Source organism: Gorilla gorilla, chromosome 2, assembly GCF_029281585.2.
Source record: "Gorilla gorilla gorilla isolate KB3781 chromosome 2, NHGRI_mGorGor1-v2.1_pri, whole genome shotgun sequence".
In the NCBI taxonomy this organism is placed as follows: domain Eukaryota; kingdom Metazoa; phylum Chordata; class Mammalia; order Primates; family Hominidae; genus Gorilla; species Gorilla gorilla.
Genome location: NC_086017.1, coordinates 43,212,462 through 43,238,327, shown reverse-complemented (window position 1 = coordinate 43,238,327; position 25,866 = coordinate 43,212,462). Strand labels below are relative to the sequence as shown.

General features: G+C 37.4%; 1 protein-coding gene across 2 annotated transcripts in view; it reads right to left on the bottom strand.

Annotated features, from left to right (window-relative positions):
* The window catches only part of FBXL2 (F-box and leucine rich repeat protein 2), a 130,673-nt gene that overhangs the window by 47,330 nt on the left and 57,477 nt on the right, over nucleotides 1-25,866 (bottom strand). For both annotated transcript variants that reach the window (XM_004033815.4, XM_055383688.2), the window contains exons 3-4: nucleotides 2,141-2,195; nucleotides 1,805-1,879 (exon numbers count right to left, since the gene is read on the bottom strand). In XM_004033815.4, the coding sequence (XP_004033863.1) occupies nucleotides 1,805-1,879; nucleotides 2,141-2,195 (130 nt within the window). The remainder of the gene's footprint in view (nucleotides 1-1,804; nucleotides 1,880-2,140; nucleotides 2,196-25,866) is intronic.

Here is a 25,866-nt window from a genome sequence, read left to right as displayed (position 1 = left end):
GATCACGAGGTCAGGAGATCGAGACCATCCTGACTAACACGGTGAAACCCCGTCTCTACTAAAAATACAAAAAAAAAAAAATTAGCCGGACATGGTGGCAGGCGCCTGTAGTCCCAGCTACATGGGAGGCTGAGGCAGGAGAATCGCATGAACCCAGGAGGTGGAGCTTGCAGTGAACCGAGACCACGCCACTGCACTCCAGCCTGGGTGACAGAGTGAGACTCTGTCTCAAAAAAAAAAAAAAAAAAAAAAAAAAGTTCTTCATGTGCTTTCCAAAAAAGTATGGTTGGAAAAGTCATCAAAATTGAGGAGACATGAAGAACCACAGAAAAAGAGAAAGTATTTTGCTCAATTTTTTCAAAACAATAACTCTACTTTGTGGTCAGTAGAAATGACTACAATTTTTAGAAATTAAATGTCCTCCACATCATCATTAAGTAAACACAGTGAACAAAGAGTTAGGTATGATCAGTTTGAAGGGCAATTATATTCACTGGCATGGAATGCTGGCAAGTTTAGGTGGAGTACTATTGTAATCACTGCTGTTAAGTCTCAAAAGAGCACTAAAGAACACCTAATTCAGTGTTAAGCCAGGAACTAGAGCTTATCTTTCCAGGATGGGCGTGAATCCTTGAGGTCCCTGCCCCCTTCCAAGAGCAGAGCACCACAATATGACAGAAATAAGAGGTTTCCCTCTTTATTTAATAAAGGGAATCTTCTGCTCTGCCCCACTTACTGTAAGTATTGTGCTCCACTGGTTTAAGATGAGAACCAGAGACTCTCAGGCAGTAAGTAACCTAGAGAAGGAGGTGAAGAGTCTCCACAACTGACCTAGACCATTAGTTTGTCTAGGTCAAGCCAGGTTAAGTAGCTAGCAGGAAATTGCTTAGCTCAATCCTACTGTTAAACACATTCATTTCCTTATCCAAAACAAACAAAAAAAAACCAATATATACAACTTGGTAAAAACACATAGCAAACATACTATGTGAGTAACTAAATTAAAATGCATTTCCACTACTGTAAGTTTGCTAAACTGGAAATCAATTAGGTTTTATATTAGGTAGAAAATAAACTTCAGAATCTCAAGACCCTCAAACCAGCACTTCAGACAATTCCTAAGTACAATGCTCTTTTTTTATTCCCTGCCTAAACTTTCTTTTTGGTTAGAAATTTAGTATTGAATATCAAAGTTGTTTTAACATAAACTTTCCTCATTTCATCAGGTTTACCACACTTAAATGGAGATATTTACATATTTACAGATAAATATATCAGAATCTTATATACTCTGTATATAATAATTGTATAAGACTTAATTATTACTTTATTTTATAGATAATAAAACAGAATACTGAGAGATTATATGACTTAAGTGGCCGAGCTAGGGTGACACTTTAGATCTCCAGCCTCACTCTTGGGCTTCTGCTTCTGCCATTTCTCCACTTTTGATGCTGAATTAGAATTCTCGGTGGATTTTCTAGATCAGTAAGTATTTGTTAAGTCTCCTAAGGTTAAAGCACTGAACCAGGTGATAATGATGCAGGTGTGTGGCTTTAAAAAGCTGAGTAGTAAAATTCAGACTATAAACATAAACAAGGGAAAAAAATCTGTTACTGATACAATTTAAAATGCAAGCAGGGTTTTGTTTTGATGTATGCAAATCCCTTCCAGTTTTTCTTCTTTCTGTTCTACCTCAGCACTTTAATATTAGATCTAAATGCAGTAAAATAAAAAGGCAGGAAAGAGGGAACAGCTACTCATGTTTTTAAAAAGTTTTTTGTCTAAACCAAAGCTAACTTACCTCTACATCTGTTTGAAAGTTAAAAAGATCTATTCTTTGCCAGTTGCTTCCATCCAGGGCTAAGATGTTCCAAGCCTGGAAGGTGGGAGGTAAAGGAAGAGGGATTGGGATGAAAGAAACACATTTATTGAGACTATTAAAGAAAGCCTTGATTAACCTTTATTTCCAAACTCCTATTTTTGATGTATATTAAGTTAATCATCAAATGCAAAATTATACCATTATGTTATATTAAGTATAAAAGATAATAAAATTTTAATTTTCAGTAATTTGAACTAAAACTCATTCTAATAAAACTTGATATTTATTGATTAAAAAATCTGGTGAATACTCTACCTTGGAAATCTGTGCACATCGGCACAAAGTTACTATATCCAAGAAGGAAAATATTCTACAGAGAGAGGAAAAAAACACAAAAACGAGATGGTGTTAACATTTCAGGATAATTATAACTTGAAAGATAAACTCTACTCCGCCACCTGGATACATAAGTTTTTTCAAGATTCCTCAATCTGAAATATACAAGTGCACTATAACTTTACATCACTACAGTGAAATATTAAGTGTTTGCATGTTCAGAAGCTATTTTGGACACACAATACAAATTACCTTAGAACTCATTAAGCTTATATTTCCCTTGTTCTAAGTAATGGACACAGGAAAGACCATAACTGGTTCTATTTGAAGACCAACTCTCTAGCATAAGCCCTCTTTTGGTGGTAGATGCACTGAACAGGCTCAGATGCCTGAGCCTCAAATAACATTGTCAAAAAAAGCTTGATGACAAAGCCCATTTGGTTTGAAGTATTTGTTCGCCTGGCAGAAAGATGGAGCTCATTAGTTGGCAAAGTCTATAAGTGATCAGTTTTTCCTAAGCAAAAGCCAAGGAGCCAGAGAACATAGGAAAGATGGGGTGGGAAGAGGTAGGGGGAAGAAAAGCAGACAGAAGCAAACAAAATCTTGGTTGGCATCAGTAATGCCTTAGAGGAAGCAGTAGCTGCCAGCATGGCAGGGGACTGAGTGAAGCCTCGACATTCTGGCAGTCAAGGAGAGGAGCTGCTGCTCATAGTATGTGAGCAAACAGCCGTGTGCGCCTCAGCACTGCAGAGTGACAGCTAAAAACAAAGGGCAGCTTTTCTGTGAGAAGAAGGTGGACAGGGTTGAAGTCAGGAACAAGAGTAGTGCCTCTGTTTTCAGAGTCCTGGAAAGTAAATATGAGAGTCTGTGCCTCTGAGTGTGGAAGGGGGACAGTGGTAAGATGGCGAACAGCCACCTATAATGTTCCTCAAAATTCTTCAAAGGCAACAATCGGTGGTGAGATAAAAATCCACGGACTCAGGGAAGAAGAGTAGAATCATAAAACATGAAAGTGTTGTACCCTACAATAATGCACCCACATGCAGTACCATGGGATACTGACTGCATAGATGCCATCCTACAATATAGGCTATAATCATTTTCTGGTGAAAAGCAAAGGATAGAAGCATAATAAGGGCTACAGTGACTTTAAAAGATTCAGTGGATCTTTGTACATAGAAAAATGCTGGTGGCTAAAATATGTGTACTTAAACATACATATTCAATGTATTTTAGGATATCTACACATCTACCTTGCCCAACCCAAAGGCTCTCCTGCCCCTAATAGCTGTGTTCTGTGACATATGACCATCCCACAGCTAGCCACATCTGATTGTCAGCTCCCTACAGAAACAAACACCAAACAGAGAAACTAGCCTGGTACAGTAGAATCATATTTCATGCAGGGATTGGGTTCTAAAAGCATAAGCCAAAGGTAAAAAAAGAGTTAGCTGTTTCCCTTGAAAATACCTTAAGAGCATACCACCTTTATCACGTCTCAGTAATAACAATACTGGTAATAACAAAAATAGTTAACATTGATTATGCACCGACTATGTGCCAACCATGGTTTATATGCTAGTTCACTGCTATGAGGTGTTGTGCTATTACTATCTCCATTTTACAGATAAGGACACTGAGCACAGAGGTTAAGTAACCTGCCCAGGGCACACTGAACTAGGATTTGAACCCAGATAGTCTGGTTCAAGAGCACAAGCCATGACCACTACATAAACTGCTTTGGAAAGCTTAACACAGCTGCTTTTCCCTCAGGATTGGGCTAGATCCTGAGAAAGAAAAGAAACTTTTAATCTAAGAGATGTGAGCCACTATGTGGGCTCTAGAGTGACTGACACAAGTAGCTATAAAGTAACCTAACAATACCATATGCTTGATACTCTAACTCCTACCCTATAGTTCAACAATGTACGATCAATCACTGATCAATGCTACTTCTGGAAACCCGTAAGAGTTCCCAAAAACAACTTTTGTAATTGCCCCTCTCCTGATTCATCCTTTTTTCTTTAGAAACTCGAGCAGGATGGGCACAGTGGCTCACACCTGTAATCTCAGCACTTTGGGAGGCTGAGGCGGGTGGATCACAAGGTCAAGAGATTGAGATCATCCTGGTCAACACAGTGAAACCCCATCTCTACCAAAAATATAAAAATTAGCTGGGCGTGGTGGTGTGCACCTGTAGTCCCAGTTACTTAGGAGGCTGAGGCAGGAGAATCGCTTGAACCCAGGAGGCAGAGGTTGCAGTGAGCCGAGATCGCACCACTGCACTCCAGCCTGGCGACAGAGCAAGACTCCATCTCAAAAAAACAAAACAAAACAAAACAAGACAAAACAACTCGAGCAACTCCTTTATTCTCGGGATCACTTCCCAGTGTTACCTGAGCTGCAATCTCAAACTTGCCCCAAATAAACTCTCTAGATTAATTTTGCCTCAGTTTCCTTATTTAGGTCGACAGTGCTATTTCTTAACTGATAATAATAAATGAAGTAGTTTTCGTTTAGTGAGTATGTTGTTTGGAACAAACTGGACTCATGCTTCACTCACAAGTGAAGCAAGACCTCACACGCTGAGACACACACAGGAACCAACAGGTGGAACAGGAATTCACATTTCTTATCTCATGCTCACTACCTAGTTTTATGATTACTGAATGAAAAAATAGATTGCCTAAAGTATTTACATTATTTCCCATCTCTCCCCAACCTTTTAAACTGAAAGTAGTTGAATTTGCACAAATAGGCGTGGCGATACTCCAAACTACCACACTGACACCAAAGCCAATTCCTGACTCATGTTTCGACAAGTAAAAGTAATGCCCTGAATTACACAGCCTGGGATACTGTCAATAGAAACGCAGATAGCGACATGAGTGGCAAACTGAGTTCTGTCCCCTTCAAAACATTCTTTCCTAGAAAGTGCTTCCTTATCTCAAATGTGATAGCCTCAGCTTTACAAGGCAAGCACTGCAATAGCACCCTGGTTATAAATAATCACAGGGGAGTAAGGGATTGGATATACTTTTGGACTTTGTATTCTGCTCCATTAGTCTATCTTTGTGCCACTAAGGCTGTTTTAATTATGAAGCTTTAATAATAAGTCACAATGTCTGGTAACGTAAGTCCTTCAACTTTGTTCTTCTTCATCAAGATTATCTTAGTTATTCTTGATCCTCGGAATTTCCTATTAAGTTTCAGAATCAGCATATCAATTTCTACAAGAAAACTTTCTGAAATTTTTACTGGGATTGCATTGAATTTGTAGAAAATTTGGGAATAATTGAGATTTTTACAATATTAAATCTTCCAATCCAGAAACATGATCCATTTCAAAATTTATTTAGGATTTCTTTAATTTTTCACAGTAATTTTTGTAGTTTTCCAGATAGATACCTTGCTCATCTTTAGATTGTTTTTCCTGGTTATTTGACGTTCTTATTAAAATGGAATATTTTTTGGCAGCGAGTGGTGGCTCATGCCTATAATCCCAGCACTTTGGAAGGCTAAGGGAGGAGGATCACCCGAGCCCAGGAATTCGAGACCAGCATGGGCAACTTGGTGAAACCCCATTGCTACAAAAAAATACAGTAATTAGCCAGGTGTGGTGATGCATGCCCATAGTCCCAGCTACTCAGGAGGTGGAGATGGTAGGATTAACAGAGCCCGGGGAGGTCAAGCCTTCAGTGAGCTATGAACCTGGGCAACAGAAGGAGACCCTGTCTCAAAAAAAAGGAATATTTTAAATGTCATTCTTTAATTGCTGCCAGTATATAATGTTAATTTTCATATACTGACCCTGTACCCAACAATATTTCTAAATTTGTTCATTCATTCTGATTTTCCACATAAAATATCAATTCACCAGTGAATAATGAACTAACTTTCCTCCTTTCCAATAATTATACTTTCTATTTCTTTTGCTTATTACAGTGGCTATGATCTTCTCTAGTATAATGATAAATACAACTGGTAATGAAATACATCTTTGTCTCATTCTCATCTCAGAGAAAAAGCTGCCACTATTCAATTATGATGTTTACTATAGGTTTTTTTTCCTGCCTTTCAATTATTTTATAATTCCTTTGTTACAGACTGTAAAATATTTCCATTTGGTACATGCACAATTTTAACACCTTTCACATTTGTTTATCTCCCCTTTAATTTTTTTTTTTTTTTCCAGATGGAGTCTCGCTCTGTCACCCAGGCTGGAGTGTAGTGGCGTGATCTCAGCTCACTGCAACCTCTGCCTCCAGGTTCAAGCAATTCTCCTGTCTCAGCCTCCTGAGTAGCTGGGATTACAGGCGCCCACCACCACACCCGGCCAATTTTTGTATTTTTAGTAGAGACGGGGTTTCACCATATTGGTCAGGCTGGTCTCGAACTCGTGACCTCAGGTGATCCACCCGCCTCGGCCTCCCAAAGTGCTCGGATTACAGGCGTGAACCACTGGGCCCAGCCTAAAATTTTTATTTAAAATAAGAGCAAGTAGTATAGAGAGTTACTATATACACCCCCACCAACAGACACACATAGTTCCCTCTATCATTAACATGTTGTATTAGTGTGGTACATTTGTTACAATTAATGAACCAAATTGATACATTATTATTAACTAAGATCTATAGTTTACAACAAAGTTCACTCTGTATTATATAGTTAGTTCTAGAGGTTTTGCCAAATGCATGTCATGTAGCTGCTATTACAGTATCACATAGAATAGTTTACTGTCAACAACATGTTTCACCTATTCATCCCTCCTCTCTTCCTCATGAACCCTTGGCCACTACCGATTTTTTTCTTCCCAGACATGGTCTCACTCTGTCACCCAGGCTAGAGTATGGTGGTATGATCATGGCTCACTGCAGCCTCAACCTCTTGGGCTCACTCGATCATCCCGCCTCAGCCTCCCAAGCAGGGGAAAGTAAAGCCACACCACCATGCCCAACTAATTAGAAAAAAAATTTTTTTGAAGAGATGGGGTCTATGTTGTCCAGGTTGGTCTTGAACTCCTGGCCTTAAGCAATTCTCCTGCCTTGGCCTCCCAAAGTGCTGGGATTACAGGCGTGAGCCACTGTGCCCAGCCCCACTGATCTTTCTAATGTCGCTATAGTTTTGTGTTTTCCAGATGCCATATGATTGGAATCAAACACTACGTAACCGTTCAGACTGGCTTCTTTTACTTAGCAATATGCATTTATGGCTCCTCCAAGTCTATTCATGGCATGATAACTTACGGTGTTTTATTGCTGAAAAATATCTCATTGTGTGAATATACCAGTTTGTTTATCCATTCGCCTATTGCAGGACATCTTAGTTGCTTCTAGTTTGGGGTGATTATGAATAATTCTGCTATAAACATCTGTGTGTAGGTTTTTGTGTGGATATAAATTTTCTCCTCATTTGGATAAATACTTAGGTATGTGACTGCTTGACTAAATGATACATTTATGGTTAGCTTTGCAAGAAACTGCCAAGCTGTATTCTAAACTGGCTGTACCATTTTGAATCCTCACTAACAGTGAATAAGTGTTCCTGTTGCTCTGCATCTTACTACCATTTTGTATTTAGATTTTTGAGATTTACCCATTCTAATAGGTATACAGTGGTATCTCATTGTCTTAATTTTCAATTCCCTAGTGACATATCATATGAAGCATCTTTTCTTATGCTTGTCATCTGCATATCTTCTTTGGTAAAATGTCTGTTCAGATTTTTTGCCCATTTAAAAAATTGAGTTATTTCTCACTATTGAGATGGGTTTTTTTTGTTTTGTTTTGTTTTGAGACAGAGTCTCACTGTGTTGCCCAGGCTGGAGTGCAGTGGTGTGATCTCAGCTCACTGCAACCACCGCCTCCCGTATTCAAGCAATTCTCTGCCTCAGCCTCCTCAGTAGCTGGGATTACAGACACACACTACCACACCCAGTTAATTTTTGTATTTTTAGTAGAGACGGAGTTTTACCATTTTGGCCAGGCTAGTCTTGAACTCCTGACCTCAAGTGATCTGCCCACCTTGGCCTCCCAAAGTGTTGGGATTACAGGCGTGAGCCACAGAGCCCGGCTGATTTTGTCACTGCTGAGTTTTAAAAGTTCTTTACATATATTGCACACAAGTCCTTTATTATACATTTGGCAAATATTTTCTCTCAGTCTGTGGTTTTCATTCTCTTAACAGTGCCTTTCTCAGAGAAGATGTTTTAAATTTTAATAAAGTCCAATTTACTCACTTTTCCTTTCATGAATAGTGCTGTTGGTGTTGTATCTAAAAGCTCATTGCCAAATCTAAGGTCACCTAGATTTTCTCCTACACTTTCTTCTAGAAATTTTGTGTTTTACTTTTAGGTATATGATCCATTTTGAGTTGATATTTGTGAAAGGTCTGTGTCTACCTTCATCTTTTTAAATATAGATGTCCAATTTTTCCAACACCATTTGTTGAAAAAAATGTATGCTTTCTCCATTGACTTGCTTTTGCTCCTTTGTCAAAGATCAGTTGACTATTTATGTGGCTCTACTTTTAGGCTCTCTATTCTGTTTCATTGGTCCATTAATCTATTCTTTCACCAATGCTACATGTCTCGATTACTGGAGCTTTATACTAATTCTTAAAATTAGTCCAATAGTGTCAGTCCTCTGACTTTTTTCTTATTCAGTACTGTGCTGGTTCTTCTCAGTCTTTGGCTTCTCCATATTAACTTTTTTTTTTTTTAAGTGATGGGGGTCCCACTATGTTGCCCAGGACAGTCTCAAACTCCTGGCCTCAAGTGATCCTCTTGCTTCAGCCTCCTGTGTTGCTGGGATTATAGGCACAAGCCACTGCACCTAGCTTGCTTTTCCAAGCAGGTTTTACGAACATCCACAAAACCAGTTTTGTGACTTAAATATATGACCGCTTGACTAAATGATACATTTATGGTTAGCTTTGTAAGAAACTGCCAAGCTGTATTCTAAACTGGCCGTACCATTTTGAATCCTCACCAACAATGAATAAGAGTTCTTGTTGCTCCTGCTGCTCACAAAGTAATTTAGTTAAATTTTGATTTGGATTTTGGTGAATCTATATATCAACTTGAAAAAAGTTAACATTTTAGCAATACTGAGTCTTCCTATCCATGAATATGTAATATCTCTTCACTTATTAAGATATTCATTGATTTCTTTCACTGGAATACTGGAGTTTTGTAGTTTTCCTCATATAGATCTTACAAAATTTTCCTCAGAATTATACTTAGGTATTTCATTTTTTTGATGCTAATGTAAACAGTATTATTTTAAATTTCAAATTCCAGTAGTTCATTGCAGGTATATAGGAAAATAATTAACTTTTGTAATATTAACGTTAGATCCTGTAACCTTACTATAATTGCTAATTAGTTACAGGAGGAGGTTTATTTATTTTATTTTATTTTTTTGAGACAGAATCTTGCTCTGTTACCCAGGCTGGAGTGCAGTGGCGCAATCTTGGCTCATTGCAATCTCTGCCTCCCGGTTCAAGTGATTCTCCTGCCTCAGCCTCCTGAGTAGCTGGGATTACAGCTACCACCACCATGCCCGGCTAATTTTTGTATTTTTTGGTAGAGATAGGGTTTCACCATCTTGGTCAGGCTGGTCTCAAACTCCTGACCTCAGGTGATCCACCTGCCTCAGCCTCCCAAAGTGTTGGGATTACAGGCGTGAGCTACCACGCCTGGCCCAGGAGGAGGTTTATTATTACTATTTTTTTTTGTCAATTCTTTGGGGTTTTCATGACATAGGCAATCGTGTCAACTGCAAACAAAGCCAATTTTATCTCTTTCCAATGTATATCTTTTCTTTTCTTGCCTTATTACATTAGCTAGGACTTCCAATACTGTGATTAACAGGAGTGGTGAAAGGGGACATCTTTTTCTTTCCCAATCTCAGGGAGAAAGCATCTAGTTTCTCATCATTAAGTATGATGTTGGCCAGGCATGGTGGCTCACACCTGTAAGCCCAGCACTTTGGGAGGCCAAAGTGGGTGGATCACTTGAGGTCAGGAGTTTGAGACTAGCCTGCCCAATATGTTGAAACCCCATCTCTACTAAAAAATACAAAAAAATTAGGCAGGCATGGTGGCGCAGGCCTGTAATCCCAGCTACTGGGGAGGCTGAAGCAGGAGAATCACCTGAACCTGGGAGGCAGATGTTGCAGTGAGCAGAAACTGCACCACTGCACTCCAGCCTGGGCAACAGAGCTGGACTCTGTCTTTAAAAAAAAAAAAAAAATTATGATGTTAGCTGTAGGTCTTGTGTAGATGTTCTTTATCAAATCAGGAAGTTCCTCTCTATTCCTAGTCTGATGAGTATTTTTATCACGAGTGGGTGCCACAATTTGTCAAATATTTTTTCTGCATTTTCTGATGTGACCACATGATTTTTTTCTTTAGTCTGTTGATGTAATAGATTACACTGACTTTTGAATGTTAAAATATCCTTGCGTATTTGAAATAAATTCTGCTTTATTGTGGGATATAATTATTTTATACATCACTGGATTTGACTTGCTAATATTTCGTTAAATATTTTTGCATCTATTTTTATGAAAAATGTTGGTCTTGAGTTCTCCTTTTTTGTAATATTTTTATATGGTCTTGGTATTATAGTAACACTGGGCACCCAGAATGAGTTAGGGAAGTCTTCTGCTTCCATTTCCCGGACAATATTATAGAGAACTGGTATCATTTCTTTCTTAAATGTTTGGTAGAATTCACCAGTAAAACCACCATCCGGGTCTGGTGCTTTCTGTTTTGGAAGGTTATTAACTATTAATTACATTTCTTTATTATATATGCCTATTCAGTTTACTTCTCTTTGTGTGAGTTTTTGGTAGTTTGTGTCTTTCAAGGAATTAGTCCTTTCCATCTAAGTTATCAAATTTGTGAACATGAGATCAAAGCCATAATAAAAAGTCACTAAAGTAAAGAAAAGCTCAGGACTTCATGGCTTCACTGCTGAATTCTACCAAACATTTGAAGAAAAATTAATACCAATCCCACTCAAACTATTTCAAAAAACAGATGAAGAGGGAATACTTCCAAACTCATTCTACAAGGCCAGTATTACCCTGATACCAGAACCAGACAAGACCAAAAAAAGAAAACTACAGGCCAACATCTCTGATGAATATTGATGCAAAAATTCTCAACAAAATACTAACAAACCGAATTCAACAACACATTAAAATGATCATTCATCATGAACACGTGAGAGTTATCCCAGGGATGCAAGGATGGTTCAACATATGCAAATCAATCAATGTGATACGTCGTATCAACAGAATGAAGGACAAACACCATATGACCAATTCAATTGATACTGAAAAAGCACCAGATAAAATTCAACCTAACTTCAGGATAAAACCCCTCAACAAACTAGGTATAGAACGAACATACCTCAACATAATAAAAACCACACAGAACAGACTCACAGCTAGTATCATACTGAATGCAGAAAAACTGAAAGCCTTTCCTCTAAGATCAAGGATGACCACTTTTACCACTGTTATTCAACATAGTACTGGAAGTCCTAGCTAGAGCAACAGATAAGGGAAAGAAATAAAGGGCATCCAAATTGGAAAGGAAGAAGTCACATTATCCTTGTTTGATGATGATATGATCTTATATTTGGGAAAACCTAAACATTCCACCAAAAAATGATTAGCACTGATAAACAAATTCAATAAAATTGCAGGATACAAAGCCAACATACAAAAATCAGTAGCATTTCTGTATGTCAACAGTGAAGAATTTGAAAAAGAAATTTAAAAAGTAATCCCATTTACAAGTCACAAATAAAATTAAATAACATTAAATAAGGAATCAAGCAAAGAAGTGAAAGATCTCTACAATAAAAATATAAAACACTAATGAAATAAATTAAAAAGAACACACACGAAAAAACAGAAAGATATTGATATTCCATGTTCATGGGTTAGAAGAATCAATTGTTTTGTTTTGTTGTTGTCACCCAGGCTGAAGTGCAGTGGTGCGATCTCAGTTCACTGAAACTTCTGTCTCCTGGGTTTAAGTAAGAATCAATATTGTTAAAATGTCCATATTACCCAAAGCAAATGACAGACTTAATTCAATCCCTATCAAAATATGAATGACAATCTTCACAAAAATAGAATAAAAACAATCCTAAAATTTATACGGAATCACAAAAGACCCAGAATATAGCCAAAGCTATCCTGAGCAAAAAGAACAAAACTGGAGGAATCACATTACCTGACTTCAAATTATATTACAGAGCTATAGTAATCAAAACAGCATAGTACTGCCATAGAAACAGACACATATGGAACAGAATAGAGAACCCAGAAACAAATCCATATACCTATAATAAACTCAAAGGTCCCAAGAACATATCCTGGAGAAAAGACAGTCTCTTCAATAAATGGTGTTGGGAAAACTGGATATCCATATGCAGAAGAATGAAACTAGACCCCTATCTCTCACCATATAGAAAAATCAAATTAAAATGGATTAAAGACTTAAATCTAAGACCTTTAACTATGAAACTATTACTTGAAAGCATTGGGGGAAATGCTCCAGGACACTGTTTTGGGCAAACACTTCTTGAGTAATATCCCACAAGCACAGGCAACTAAAGCAAAAATGGACAAATGGGATCACATCAAGTTAAAAAGCTTCTGCACAGCAAAGGATACAATCAACAAAGTGAAGAGAAAACCCACAGGACGGGAAAAAATATTTGCAAACTACACATCTGACAAAGGATTAATAACCAGAATATATAAGGAGCTCAAACAACCCTATAGGAAAAAAAATCTAACAATCCAATTTAAAAATGGGCCAAAGATCTGAATAGGCATTTCTCAAAAGAAGACACAAATGGCAAACAGGTATATGAAACGGTGCTCAACATCACTGTTCATCAGAGAAATGCAAATCAAAATACAACGAGATATCATTTCACCCCAGTTAAAATGACTTATATCCAAAAGTCAGACAATAACAAATGCTGGCAAGGATGTGGAGAAAAGGGAACCCTCACACACTGTTGGTGGGAATGTAAATTAATACAAGTATTATGGAGAACAGTCTGGAGGTTCCTCAAAAAAACTAAAAACAGAGCTCCCATATGATCCAGCAATTCCACTGCTGGGTATATACCCAAAAGAAAGTAAATCAGTATATCGAAGAGATATCTGCACTCCCATGTTTGTTGTGGCACTGTTCACAATAGCCAAGATTTGGAAGCAACTTAAGTGTCCATCAGCAGACGAATGGATTAAGAAAATGTGGTACATATGTACAATGGATACATTCATCCATACATATCCAACATATATCCATCCAACATCCAACATATATACATTCAGCCATACAAAGAATGAGATCCTATCATTTACAACAACATGAATGGAACTGGGGGTCATTATGTCAAGTGAAATAAGCCAGGCACAGACAGACAAACTTCACATGTTCTCACTTCTTTGTGGGGGCTAAAAATTAAAACAATTGAACTCATGGTGGCAGAGAGTAGAAGGATGGTTACTAGAGGCTGGGAAGGGTGAGGGCAGGAGGATGTGGAGGGGACATAGGGATGGTTAATGGGTAAGAAAAGTAGTTAGAAAGAACGAATAAGACCTAGTATTTGATAGCACAACAGAGTGACTATAGTCAATAATAAATTCTACACTTAAACATACAAGAGTATAATTGGTTTGTAACACAAAGGATAAATGCTTGAAGGGATAGATATCCCCATTTACCCTGATATGATTATTATACACTGCATGCCTGTATCAAAGTATCTCATATACCCCATAAATATATATGCTTACTGTGTATCCACAAAATTTTTTTTTAAATGTGAACACAGAGTTGTTGATAATATTCCTTTATTATCCTTTTAATGCCCACGTGACCAGCAACAACAATCCCTTTCATTTCTGATCTTGGTACTTCAGTTCTTCTTTTATCTTGGTTAGTCTGACTAAAGGTTTAGCAATTTTACTGAACATTTCAAAGAACTGGCTTTTGGTTTCACTTATTTTCTCCATTGTTATTAATTTCCTTAATTTCTACTCCTTTTTATTTTTTAAAGCTTATTTATTTACTTATTTATTTATTTTTAGAGACGGGGTCTCGCTATGTCACCCAGGATGGAGTACAGTGGGGTGATCATAGCTCACTGTAACCTTGAAATCCTGGGCTCAAGGGATCCTCCTGAGTAGTTAGGACTACAGGCACATGCCACCATCCCCAGCTAATTTTTTTTTTTTTTCTTGATAGAGATGGGGTCTCACTATGTTTGCTTGGTCTTGAACTCACGATCTCACACAATCCTCCTGCCTCAGCCCATTATTTCATTTCTTTAGCTTGCTTTAGACTTCTATTGCCCTGTTTCCTCTAATTTCCTAAAATGGAGGCTTAGATTCTTGATTTTATTTTTATTTTTTATTTTTTTGTGAGATGGAGTTTCACTCTTGTTGCCCAGACTGGAGTGCAATGGCACAATCTCAGCTCACTGCAACCTTCGCCTCCCAGGTTAAGCGATTCTCCTGCCTCACCCTCCCAAGTAGCTGGGATTACAAGCACACGTCACCACACCTGGCTAATTTTGTATTTTTAGTAGAGACAGGGTTTCAACCATGTTGGCCAGGCTGGTCTCAAACTCCTGACCTCAGGTGATCCACCCACCTTGGCCTCCGAAAGTGCTAGGATTACAGGCATGAGCCACCACACCTGGCCAGATTCTCGATCTTAGATCTTTATTTTTTCTAATGTATTCATTCAATGCAGTAAATCTCCCTCTAAGCACTGCTTCCTACAAAGTTTGGTAAGTTGTATTTTCATTCTCATTTAAAAATATTTTTGCTTTTCTCTTAAGACCTTTTCTTTGACCCATGTATTATTTAGAAATGTGTTGTTTAATCTCCAAATATTTTGGGAATTTTTGGCTTTCTGTTGTTGATTTCTAGTTTAACTCATTGTGGTCTGTAGGAACATTTTGTATGCTATTCTTTTAAATGAGTTGAGTGTTTTATGACTTAGAATGTGGTCTATCTTGGTGAATGTTCCATATAACCTTAAGAGGAATGTGTATTTTGTTGTTGTTGGATAAAGCATTCTATAAATGTCTATCAGTTTTAGTTAACTGATGTTACTGTATATTCTTCAGGATTTCTGCATTATGTTCACAATAAAGTCTGGTCTGTATATTTCCTTTCTTATAATGTCCTGGTAGGTTTTGATACCAGAATTATCCTAGTCTCATAAAATGAATTAGAAAATGTAGTAGGCTGAATGATGTGTGCCCCACTACCACCAAAAAAAAGATGTATTTGTGACCTAATCAACAGAACCTGTGAATATTACCTTATTTGGAAAAAGGGTTGTGCAAATGTAATTAAGTTAGGGATCTTGAGAAGAGAAGGAGGCAATGTGACCACGGAGGCCTAGACTGATGAGTGACACAGCCAAAAAAAGAATGGATTCTCCCCTAGAGCCTTCAGAGGGGGCATAACCATGCTCACACTTTGAATTCAGACTCTGATCTCCAGAACTGTTATTTTAAGTCATCCAGTTTGTGGCAATTTGTTAAAGCAGACATAGAAAATGAATATAGTAAATGTTCTTTTTCTGTTTTCTGGGAAAAGTTAACATAAAACTTTCATTGTTTCTATCTTAACATCTGAAAGGATTCCCAAGTGAAGCCATCTGGGCATGGAGGTTGCTTTGTGGATTCAATTTCTTTAACAGATACAGGAATCTTCAGACTTTGGTTTCTTCTGGTGTCAGTGTTAGTAATTCTGTAGATGTTATAGTGATGTCCCCCTTTTGTTTCTGGTATCAGTTATTTGTGCCTTCTTTCTTTTCTTAATCAGTTTTAGTAAGAATTTATCAATTAATCTTTTCAAAAGACCACTTTTGGGCTTTGTTAACTTTCTCTGTTGTGTTTGTTTTGTATTTCCTTAATTTTGGTTTAATTTTCTTTCCTACCACTTTCTTTAGTTTTAATTTATTTCCTTCCAACTGATGCTCAAGTAATTGATTTTCAGTTTTACTACTTTTTCTTTTAATAGTGTATAATTTTACTTACCACATTTTTGGTTTTCAATCCATCTGGAATTTATTTTTGAACACTTACACATTGATTTATGATTTTATCTCAATCCTATACTAAGTACCTATGTGTGAATAGATCTGTTACTATACTCTTTATTCTTTTCCATTGTATTGTTCCAATATAGCATCATGATAATTACTATAGATTTATAATGTTAGTATGCAAAAGTATAAGTCCACTCAATTTGATCTTCTTCAAAACTGTATTAGCTATATGGCCATCTTCACTACTATACACAAATATGAAAATCAATTTGTTAAATTATCCAAAGCTTCCTCCCGAGATTTTGACTGAAATTACATTTTTACAGTGTTGAGTCTTCACATCCAGGAATGTGGTTTACTTTGACATTTATTTGCATTTTGTTTTTAGTCTTTCAGAAAATTTTAATTTTCTCCATAAAAGTCACATTTTTTGTTCAGTTTATTCCAGGGTATTTTATAGCTTTTTTTCTTTTTTTTTGTATTATGAGGGTTATCTTTTTTTTGTATTTTTTTCCTAATAATTGAAACTGATTGTTAGATATTAATTGTATATCCAATAATATTACCATACTCATATTTATTGATTCTTTTGATACTATGTAGAACAGATTGTCTCAATTAATGATACCTTATAAATGCTTATATATTTTTTATTTCTGTTTCTTGTCTAATTTCATTGGCTAGTATGTCTGGAAAACACTATGTAACAAAAGTAATAGACTATCCATAACATTTGCAGGCCCAAGGGCAAGAGTACAAATGAAGACCCACATACCACAGGTTTAAATATTTTAAAGTTATAAAAATCAAGCTAGCAAACTCTTAAATATGCTCTTTCTTCCCTCCTTGACAGATGTATCTTCATAATGACAAAATTTTTTAAAAACTGGAAAATTACACTATATAATTGGAAGTAGGCAAAATACTAAAGATTGAATATAATTATTATTACACATGACTGGGTGTCCTACTGAAGAGTTTGTAGTATTTGAATAATAGAATAAAGATACATAGAATCCTAAATATTGTATTTCTAATCAATAAAATATTTTTATTGCTTCATTATATTGTTATAATTAAGGTTTTTACATAATTTTTGTTCCATTATTATTAATGCCAAATTAGACAACTTTTCTTGAGTCATGTAGTTTTTAAAGTTTTTTATTAATCTAAATTTGGAGAAACTTCACAAGGCTGAAGTTTCAGTTGGGGACAGCAACTGAAATCTATAAAAACAATACTTAAGATTAGAAAGTATACCAAAAGGGTCTGCATATATGTTCAAGTTTAGTAACAAAGTAGCATAACAGAAATTAAATTATTATTGCACAAAATTATATTGGTATTATGCTACATGTTAGAACTAGACCTACATATACATAGATTTAAGTGTCATATGAATATTACAAAATGTTCCTTAACTATCATATATACATAATTGCTTTGAATACTATACTAATTCATGAGTACCTGCAAAATCATAAATTATAACATGCATATAAGCAGAAAAAAAAACAGATGGCTGAAAATATTAAGAAGTTATATTTGTTGGCCGGGCACGGTGGCTCACGCCTGTAATCCTAGCACTTTGGGAAGCCAAGGTGGACGGATCACGAGGTCAGGAGATGGAGACCATCCTGGCTAAAACGGTGAAACCCCGTCTCTACTAAAAATACCAAAAAAAAAAATAGCTGGGCGTGGTGGCGGGCACCTGTAGTCCCAGCTATGCTACTCGGGGGGCTGAGGCAGAATGGCGTGAACCCGGGAGGCGGAGCTTGCAGTGAGCCGAGATCGCGCCACTGCACTCCAGCCTGGGTGACAGAGCGAGACTCTGTCTCAAAAAAAAAAAAAAAAAAGAAGTTATATTTGTTTTGCAAGAATCTAATGGCTGTAAATAAATCAAAATAATTTTATTATTCTGCATTTGGTCCTCAAGTTGGGAAACAAAGTATTAAAAAGAACTGTTAGAAATTTACTCTTCGTCATAAATACCTAAAAGCAAAAAATGCTTACAGTGTTGGTTCAGAATGGCCGTATTTAAAATAAACACAGTAACAAATGCTAACATTATCAGAAACTCTATTTTTTTCATAATTGAGGAATTTTGGTTAAAAATGACTTATGAGAGTGAAAAAAGTAGAACAAGTCTACTAAAAGCAAGTCTTAATGTTTTTTCTTCTTTATCATTCATAAGCTTTAAATTTTTAATATATATATTTTTTAAATCTTCCTATTAGCAATATAATGGATATAAAGAAAACTGCATAGGCCGGGCGCAGTGGCTTATGCCTGTAATCCCAGCACTTCGGGAGGCTGAGGTGGGAGGCTCACGAGGTCAGGAGATTGAGACCATCCTGGCTAACACGGTGAAACCCCGTCTCTACTAAAAAATACAAAAAATTAGCCGGGCGTAGTAGCAGGCACCTGTAGTGCCAGCTACTCCGGAGGCTGAGGCAGGAGAATGGCGTGAACCTGGAAGGCGGAGCTTGCAGTGAGCCGAGATCGTGCCACTGCACTCCAGCCTGGGAGACAGAGCAAGACTCCGTCTAAAAAAAAAAAAAAAAGAAAAAGAGAAAAGAAAGGAAAACTGCATGAATGAAAAATGAAATGTATAGACCAATGACTTATAAGGCAAACATCTTATTATAACATCTACCCTGGTCAAGAAATAGAACTTTGTCAGCAACCCCAGAGCCCCAGAGCCTTCACCTGTCCTTTTTTTTTTTTTCTTCCTGAGACGGAGTCTTGCTCTGTCACCTAGGCTGGAGAGCAGTGGCGCCATCTCAATTCACTGCAACCTCCACCTCCCGGGTTCAAGCAATTCTCCTGCCTCAGCCTCTCCAGTAGCTGGAATTACAGGCACCCACCACCATGATCGGCTAATTTTTGTATTTTTAGTAGAGATGGGGTTTCACCATGTTGGCCAGGTTGGTCTCAAACTCCTGACCTCAGGTGATCTGCCTGCCTCAGCCTCCCAAAGTGCTAGGATTACAGGCGTGAGCCACCATGCTGGGCCCCACATGTCCCTTTCTAATCACAATACTACCCTCCATTTCTTCTAAGTGTAGGTACCATCCTGCCACTTTATACTCTTCACTTTCTTTTCTGTATTTATTATTCAATTTATCATCTCTAAACATTATAGCTCCTGGTTCTCATTTGTCCTTTTAAATCTTTCAATCTGCAGGCACCCTCCTTCCATCCCTTCTTTCTCCCCCATGCAAGTTATTTGTTGAAGAAATCAGATTATCCTGTAGTTTCTCACAGTCTGGATTTTATTAATTGTACCCATGTTAATGTTGTTTAATATTTCTCTGTCCTCTGTATTTTCTACAAATTGGTAGTTGGATCTATAAAATTGATCAATTTCAGGTTTGACTTTTTTGTCTGAGCAAGACTACTTCACAAATGGTATTTTTCATCAGGAGGCACATAATATTTGGTTACTTCTCCTTTTGTAATAAGAAGCATTGAAAGCTCAGTGCCTAGATCTATTAATTTATTGAGAGCTGTAAAATGGTGACATTCTAATTCAACATTCTTCTTTCATTTGGAGTTCCTCACTAAAGAAAAGTCTCATCCACTGTTCTTTTACTTACTAGTACAGTTTGCATAAGATAGGCAATTTAAATACTTCCTCCTCCTCTTTTTTTTTTTTTTTGGGCGAAGGAATCTCACTCGGTCACCTAGGCTGGAGTGCAGTGGCACACAATCTCGGCTCACTGCAACCTCCATCTCCCAGGTTCAAGCGAATCTCCTGCCTCAGTCTCCCTAGGATCTGGGATTACAGGCATGTGCCACCACACCCAGCTAATTTTTGTATTTTTAGTAGAGACGGGGTTTCACCATGTTGGCCAGGCTGGTCTCGAACTTCTAACCTCAAGTGATCTGCCTGCCTTGGCCTCCCAAAGTGGTAGGATTACAGACATGAGCCACAGCACCCAGCCTACTTCCTTCTTTTTTTTTTTTTTTTATCAAAATAACCCATTTTGGCCAGGGGGAGGCTCTTCATGTTGGTTCCTGAGTAGCTTTCAAACAACTTTCAGTTTACTTGGCTGTCTTTTACAATAAGGTGTTCTAGTTCCATCTCATACATTTTCTGCCTCAGTCCTACAATCAGCCTTTGTCCAAGCCCTGGTTTCTTTTTGTGGAAAATAATATTTCAAGACCATAATATGGATGCTAAGGCAGCACAATGATATTGGATGGTCATTATTGCATGTTCAGTAGCCGGATCTAAAATACGCTCCTACAAAAATGATTTTTTATTAAAGTATAACATTCATCCACTAAGGTATACAAATCCTAGGTATAAAAATACATATACAAACTTATAATACCACTATCTCACTCTCGACATAGAACACATTCAACACCAAAAGATTCTGTTTTGCTCTTTTATGCACCCAGAGATAAACAAAATACATCCCCTCCCAGAGGTAAACACCTCTGAATTTTATTACCATAGATTAATTTCAACTGATATTGCACTTCACATAAATGGAATCAAACACTACGCAGTCTTTGGTTTTACTTTTTCACCTTTAACTGTCTGTGAAATTTGTCCATGCTGTTGCATGATGCAGCAGTTTGTACTTTTTGCTCTGTAGTGTTCCCTTAATGAATATACTACAATTTATTTTTCCATGCTGTGGTTAAGTGACATTTAGGTTGTTTCTAACTTTTAGCTATTATGAGCAAAACTGCTATAAATATCCTTGTGCACATCTTTTGGTAGACACATACATTTATTTCACCTGAACATATACCTAGGAAGAAACTGCTAGACTAAAGGGTTGGAGAGTATTTACTTTTAGCAGTGTTTTTTTTCCTTCCAACTTTCATTTTGGGTTTGGTGGGGTACATGTGCAGGTTTGTTACATGGGTAAACTGTGTGTCGCTGGAGTTTGGTGTACAAATTATTTTGTCATCCAGGTAATGAGCATAGTATCTAACAGGTAGTTTTTCAGTCCTCACCCTCCTCTTACCCTCCACCCCAAGAAGGCCTCCATGTCTCCTGTTTCCTTTTCTGTGTCCACGTATGCTCAATGTTTAGTTCTCACTTATTTAAAAAAATGCAGTATTTGGTTCTCTGTTCCTGCATTAGTTTGCTTAGGATAATGGCCTCCAGCTGCACCCATGCTGAATGGTAGTTCTGTTTTAAGTTGTTTGATAAATCTCCAAACTGCCTTCTACAGTGGCTGAACTAGTTTACAGTCCCACCAGTAGTGTATAAGGATTCCCCTCTCTCTGCATCCTCATCAGCATCTGTTTTTTGAATTTTAATAATAGCTGTTCTGACTGGTGTGAGATGGTATCTCACTGTGGTTTTGATTTGCATTTCTCTAATGATTAATGATGTTGAGCTTTTTTTCATATTCTTGTTGGCCACATGTATGTCTTCTTTTGAAAAGTGTCTGTTCATGTCCTTTGCCCACTTTTTAAAAGGGTTTTTTTGTTTGTTTGTTTGTTTGTTTGTGAATTTACTTAAGTTCCTTATAGGTTCTGGATATTAGGCCTTTGTCAGGTGCATAGTTTGCAAATATTTTCTCCCATTCTGTAGGGTGTCTGTTTACTCTGTTGATAGTTTCTTTTGCTGTGCAGAAGCTCTTTAGTTTACGTAGGTCCCACTGGTCAATTTTTGGTTTTGCTGCAATTGCTTTTGGAGCCTTCGTCATGAAGCCTTTGCCAGGGCCTATGTCCAGAATGGTATTTCCTAGGTTTTCTTCAGGGATTTTATATTTTTAGGTTTTACATTTAAGTCTTTAACCCACCTTGAGCTGATTTTTGTATATAGTAAAAGGAAGGATTCTAGTTTCAATCTTATGTATATGGCTAGCCAGTTATCCCAGCACCATTCATTGAATAGGGAATCCTTTCCCCATTGCTTGTTATTGGCGGCTTTGTCAAAGATCACATGGTTGTAGGTGTGCAGCTCTGTTTATGGGTTCTCTAACCTATTCCATTGGTCTAAGTGTCTGTTTTTGTATCAGTACCATGCTGTTTTCGTTATTGTAGCCTTGCAGTATAGTTTGAAGTCCATTTGGGTGATACCTCCAGTTTTGTTCTTTTTGCTTAGGATAGTTTTGGCTACTCGGACTTTTTTATTCATTCCATATGGATTTTATTTATTTTATTATTATTTTTTGAGATGAAGTCTCACTCTGTCACCCAGGCTGGAGTGCAGTGGCGTGATCTCGGCTCACTGCAACCTTCACCTCCCACCTTCAAGTGGTTCTCCTGCCTCAGCCTCCCATGTAGCTGAGATTACAGGTGCCTGCCACCACATCAAGCTAATTTTTGTATTTTTAGTAGAGATAGGGTTTCACCATGTTGGCCAGGCTGGTCTTGAACTCCTGATCACAAGCGATCTACCCGCCTTGGCCTCCCAAAGGGCTAGGATTACAGGTGTGAGCCACCATGCCTGGCCCCACATTAACTTTAGAATTTTTTTTCTAATTCTGTGAAAAAAAAGGCATTAGCATTTTGATAGGAATAGCATTGAATCTGTAAATAGCTTTGGATAGTATGGCCATTTTAACAATATTGATTCTTCCCATCCATGAGCATGAAATGTTTTTCCTTTTGTTTGTGTCATCTCTCATTTCTTTCAGCAGTGTTTTGTAATTCTCGTTGTAGAGATCTTTCACTTCCCTAGTTAGCTGTTTTGCTAGGCATTTTATTCTTTTTCTGGCTATTGTGAACAGTATTGCGTTCTTGATTTGGCTCTCAGCTTGGACGTTATTGGTCTATAGAAATGCTACTGACTTGTACATTAAGTTGGTATCCTGAAACTTTGCTGAAGTTGTTTATCAGATCTAAGAGCCTTTGGGCAGACACTATGGGGTTTTCTAGGTAGAGAATCAAATTATCTGAGAAGACAGGTAGTTTGACTTCCTTTCTTCCTACCTGGATCCCTTTTCTTTTTTTCTTTTGCCTGATTGCTATGGCTAGAACTTCCCATTTAGTAGTTATTGCTAAAATTTTTCTAAACTATAACAGTTGTGCCAATTTATCCTTCCATGAATAATTTACAAGAGTTTTAATTATTTCACACCTTTATGGATACTTGGTATTGTTGGTCTTCTTAACACCATCCTTCTAATAAGGATATAATGATATTGTATTATTTAAAATGTATTTCCCTGCTACAAGCGATGATTGTGAGCACCTATTCATATAATTATTGGCCATTTTGGGGGTTTTTGTGAAGCACTCATTTTTTAAATTGGGTTTTTCTGATAGATTTGTAGTTCTTTGTATCTTTTGGACATGAGCACTTTGTTGGATAGGATGTCTTCTCTGTCCTTTCACATTATCTTAAGGTTTTTTTGTTTGTTTGTTTTTGAGACGGAGTCTTGCTCTGTTGCCCAGGCTGGAGTGCAGTGGCGCAATCTCGGCTGACTGCAACCTCCACCTCCCGGGTTCAAGCGATCCTCCTGCCTCAGCCTCCTGAGTAGCTGGGACTACAGGCACACGCCGCCACGTCCAGCTGATTTTTTGTATTTTAATAGAGATGGGGTTTCATCGTTTTGCCCAGGCTGGTCTCGAACTCCTGAGCTCAGGCAATCCGCCCACCTCGGCCTCCCAAAGTGCTAGGATTACAGAGGTGAGCCACTGCGCCAGGCCAAGGTTGTTTGTTTGTTTGTTTTGAGACAGAGTCTAGCTCTGTCGCCAAGCTGCAGTGCAGTGGCGGGATCTCGGCTCACTGCAACCTCTACCTCCTGGGTTCAAGCGATTCCCCTGTCTCACCCTCCTGAGTAGCTGGGACTACAAGTGCACGCCACCACACCCAGCTAATTTTTACATTTTTAGTAGAGATGGAGTTTCACCATATTGGCCAGGATGGTCTCGATCTCTTGGCCTCGTGATCCACCCACCTCAGTCTCCCAAAGTGCCAGGATTACAAGCATGAGTCACTGCGCTCAGTTGTTTTTTAATAAACAATTTCCTACTTCAGTGAAGTCCAATTTATCAATTATTTTAAATGGTTATGAAGATACAGTATGTCATGTTGGTGAAATATTTGCTTACCCTGAGATTATAAAGATATTCTTGTGTATTTTCTTCTAGAATCTGTTTTACCTTTCACATTTATATCTATGAACTATTTCAGATTACTCTTTGCATATGTTCTGAGGTAGGTATCAAGGTTTGTTTTTATTTTCCATGTTTTTTTTCAATTGACCCAGCACATTTTACTGAAAGGTCATCCTTTCCCCATAGAAATGTAAGGGTACTTTGGTAAATCAGGTGATCCTTATATGGGGGTCTGTTTCTGGAATCTTTTGCGCCAATAAATTATGTATTTTTCCTCACACTAATATACTACTCTGTGTTGATTATTGCAGTTTTATAATATGCCTTTACATATGGCCATGTAAGTCCTCAACTTTGCTCTTGTTCTTTGTGATTGTGTTGGCTATTCTAGGACATTTCTATTTCCATATAACATTTAGAAACAGTTTACCAACTTCCAAACAAAAAACTCTGCTAGGGTTATGATTAAAATTGTTCTGAATCTGTAACTCAGGCTCCCAATCCATAAACATGACATACCTCCTGATTTATTTAGGTTATTGAAATTTCTCTCCAGCAACATTTTTTAGGTCTTAAACTTGCAAATCTAACAAAGTTATATTTAGTCTTAGGTAATTTTATGCTAGTGTGAATAGCATAAAATTATCTCCCCTGCCCGCTTCTTCTGAGACAGGGTCTCACTCTGTCATCCAGGCTTTTAATAGGAGTGTTAGACTCATTTACATTTAATCATGAATATGGTTCAAATCTAACATCTTGCTATTTGTTTCCCATTTGTCCCATCTACTTTCTGTTCCTTTGTTCCCCTTTTCAGACCTCTTTTGAAATAATTAAATATTTATGCATATTTTATGGTTGTTCTACATGAAATACATCCCTTTTGCAGTCTACCTTGAAATAATATTATGCTTCTATCACCAGAATAACAGTGTATTTTCCTCTAATCCTTTCCTGTCTTTCTAAATTTTTATTTTTTGAGACAGGGTCTCGTTCTGTCTCCCAGGCTGGAGTGCAGTAGTGCAATCTTGGCTCACTGTTTTTCCTATCTTGAGTGCTACTGTCAAATATTTTACTTGACAACAATACATCATTATGGTCTTTGCTTTAAACAGTTAATTATCTTTTAAAGGACTTTTAAAAAGAGGTAAAAGGGATTTCATATTTATCACATACTTAGCATGTATGGTGTTCTTCATTCCTTCCTGCATATCTGGGTTTCATTTCTCTTCACCTAAAGAATTTCCTTTAGTATTTCTTAGTTGTGGAAATGTTAGTGATGAATCCTCTCAGTTTTTTTTTTCACCTAAAAAGCTTTTATTTTTAGAAGAGAATTTTGAATATATATATAATTTGGCTTTCAATTATTTCTTAAAGGTCAGTGAGTATTCTTCTTATTATTATTATTTGAGACAAGGTCTCACTCTGTTGCCCAGGCTGGAGTGCAGTGGCGTGATCTCAGCTCACTGCAATCTCTGCTTCCCAGGCTCAAGTGATTCTCCTGCCTCAGCCTCCCAGGTAGCTGAGACCACAGGTATGCACCACCATGCCCGACA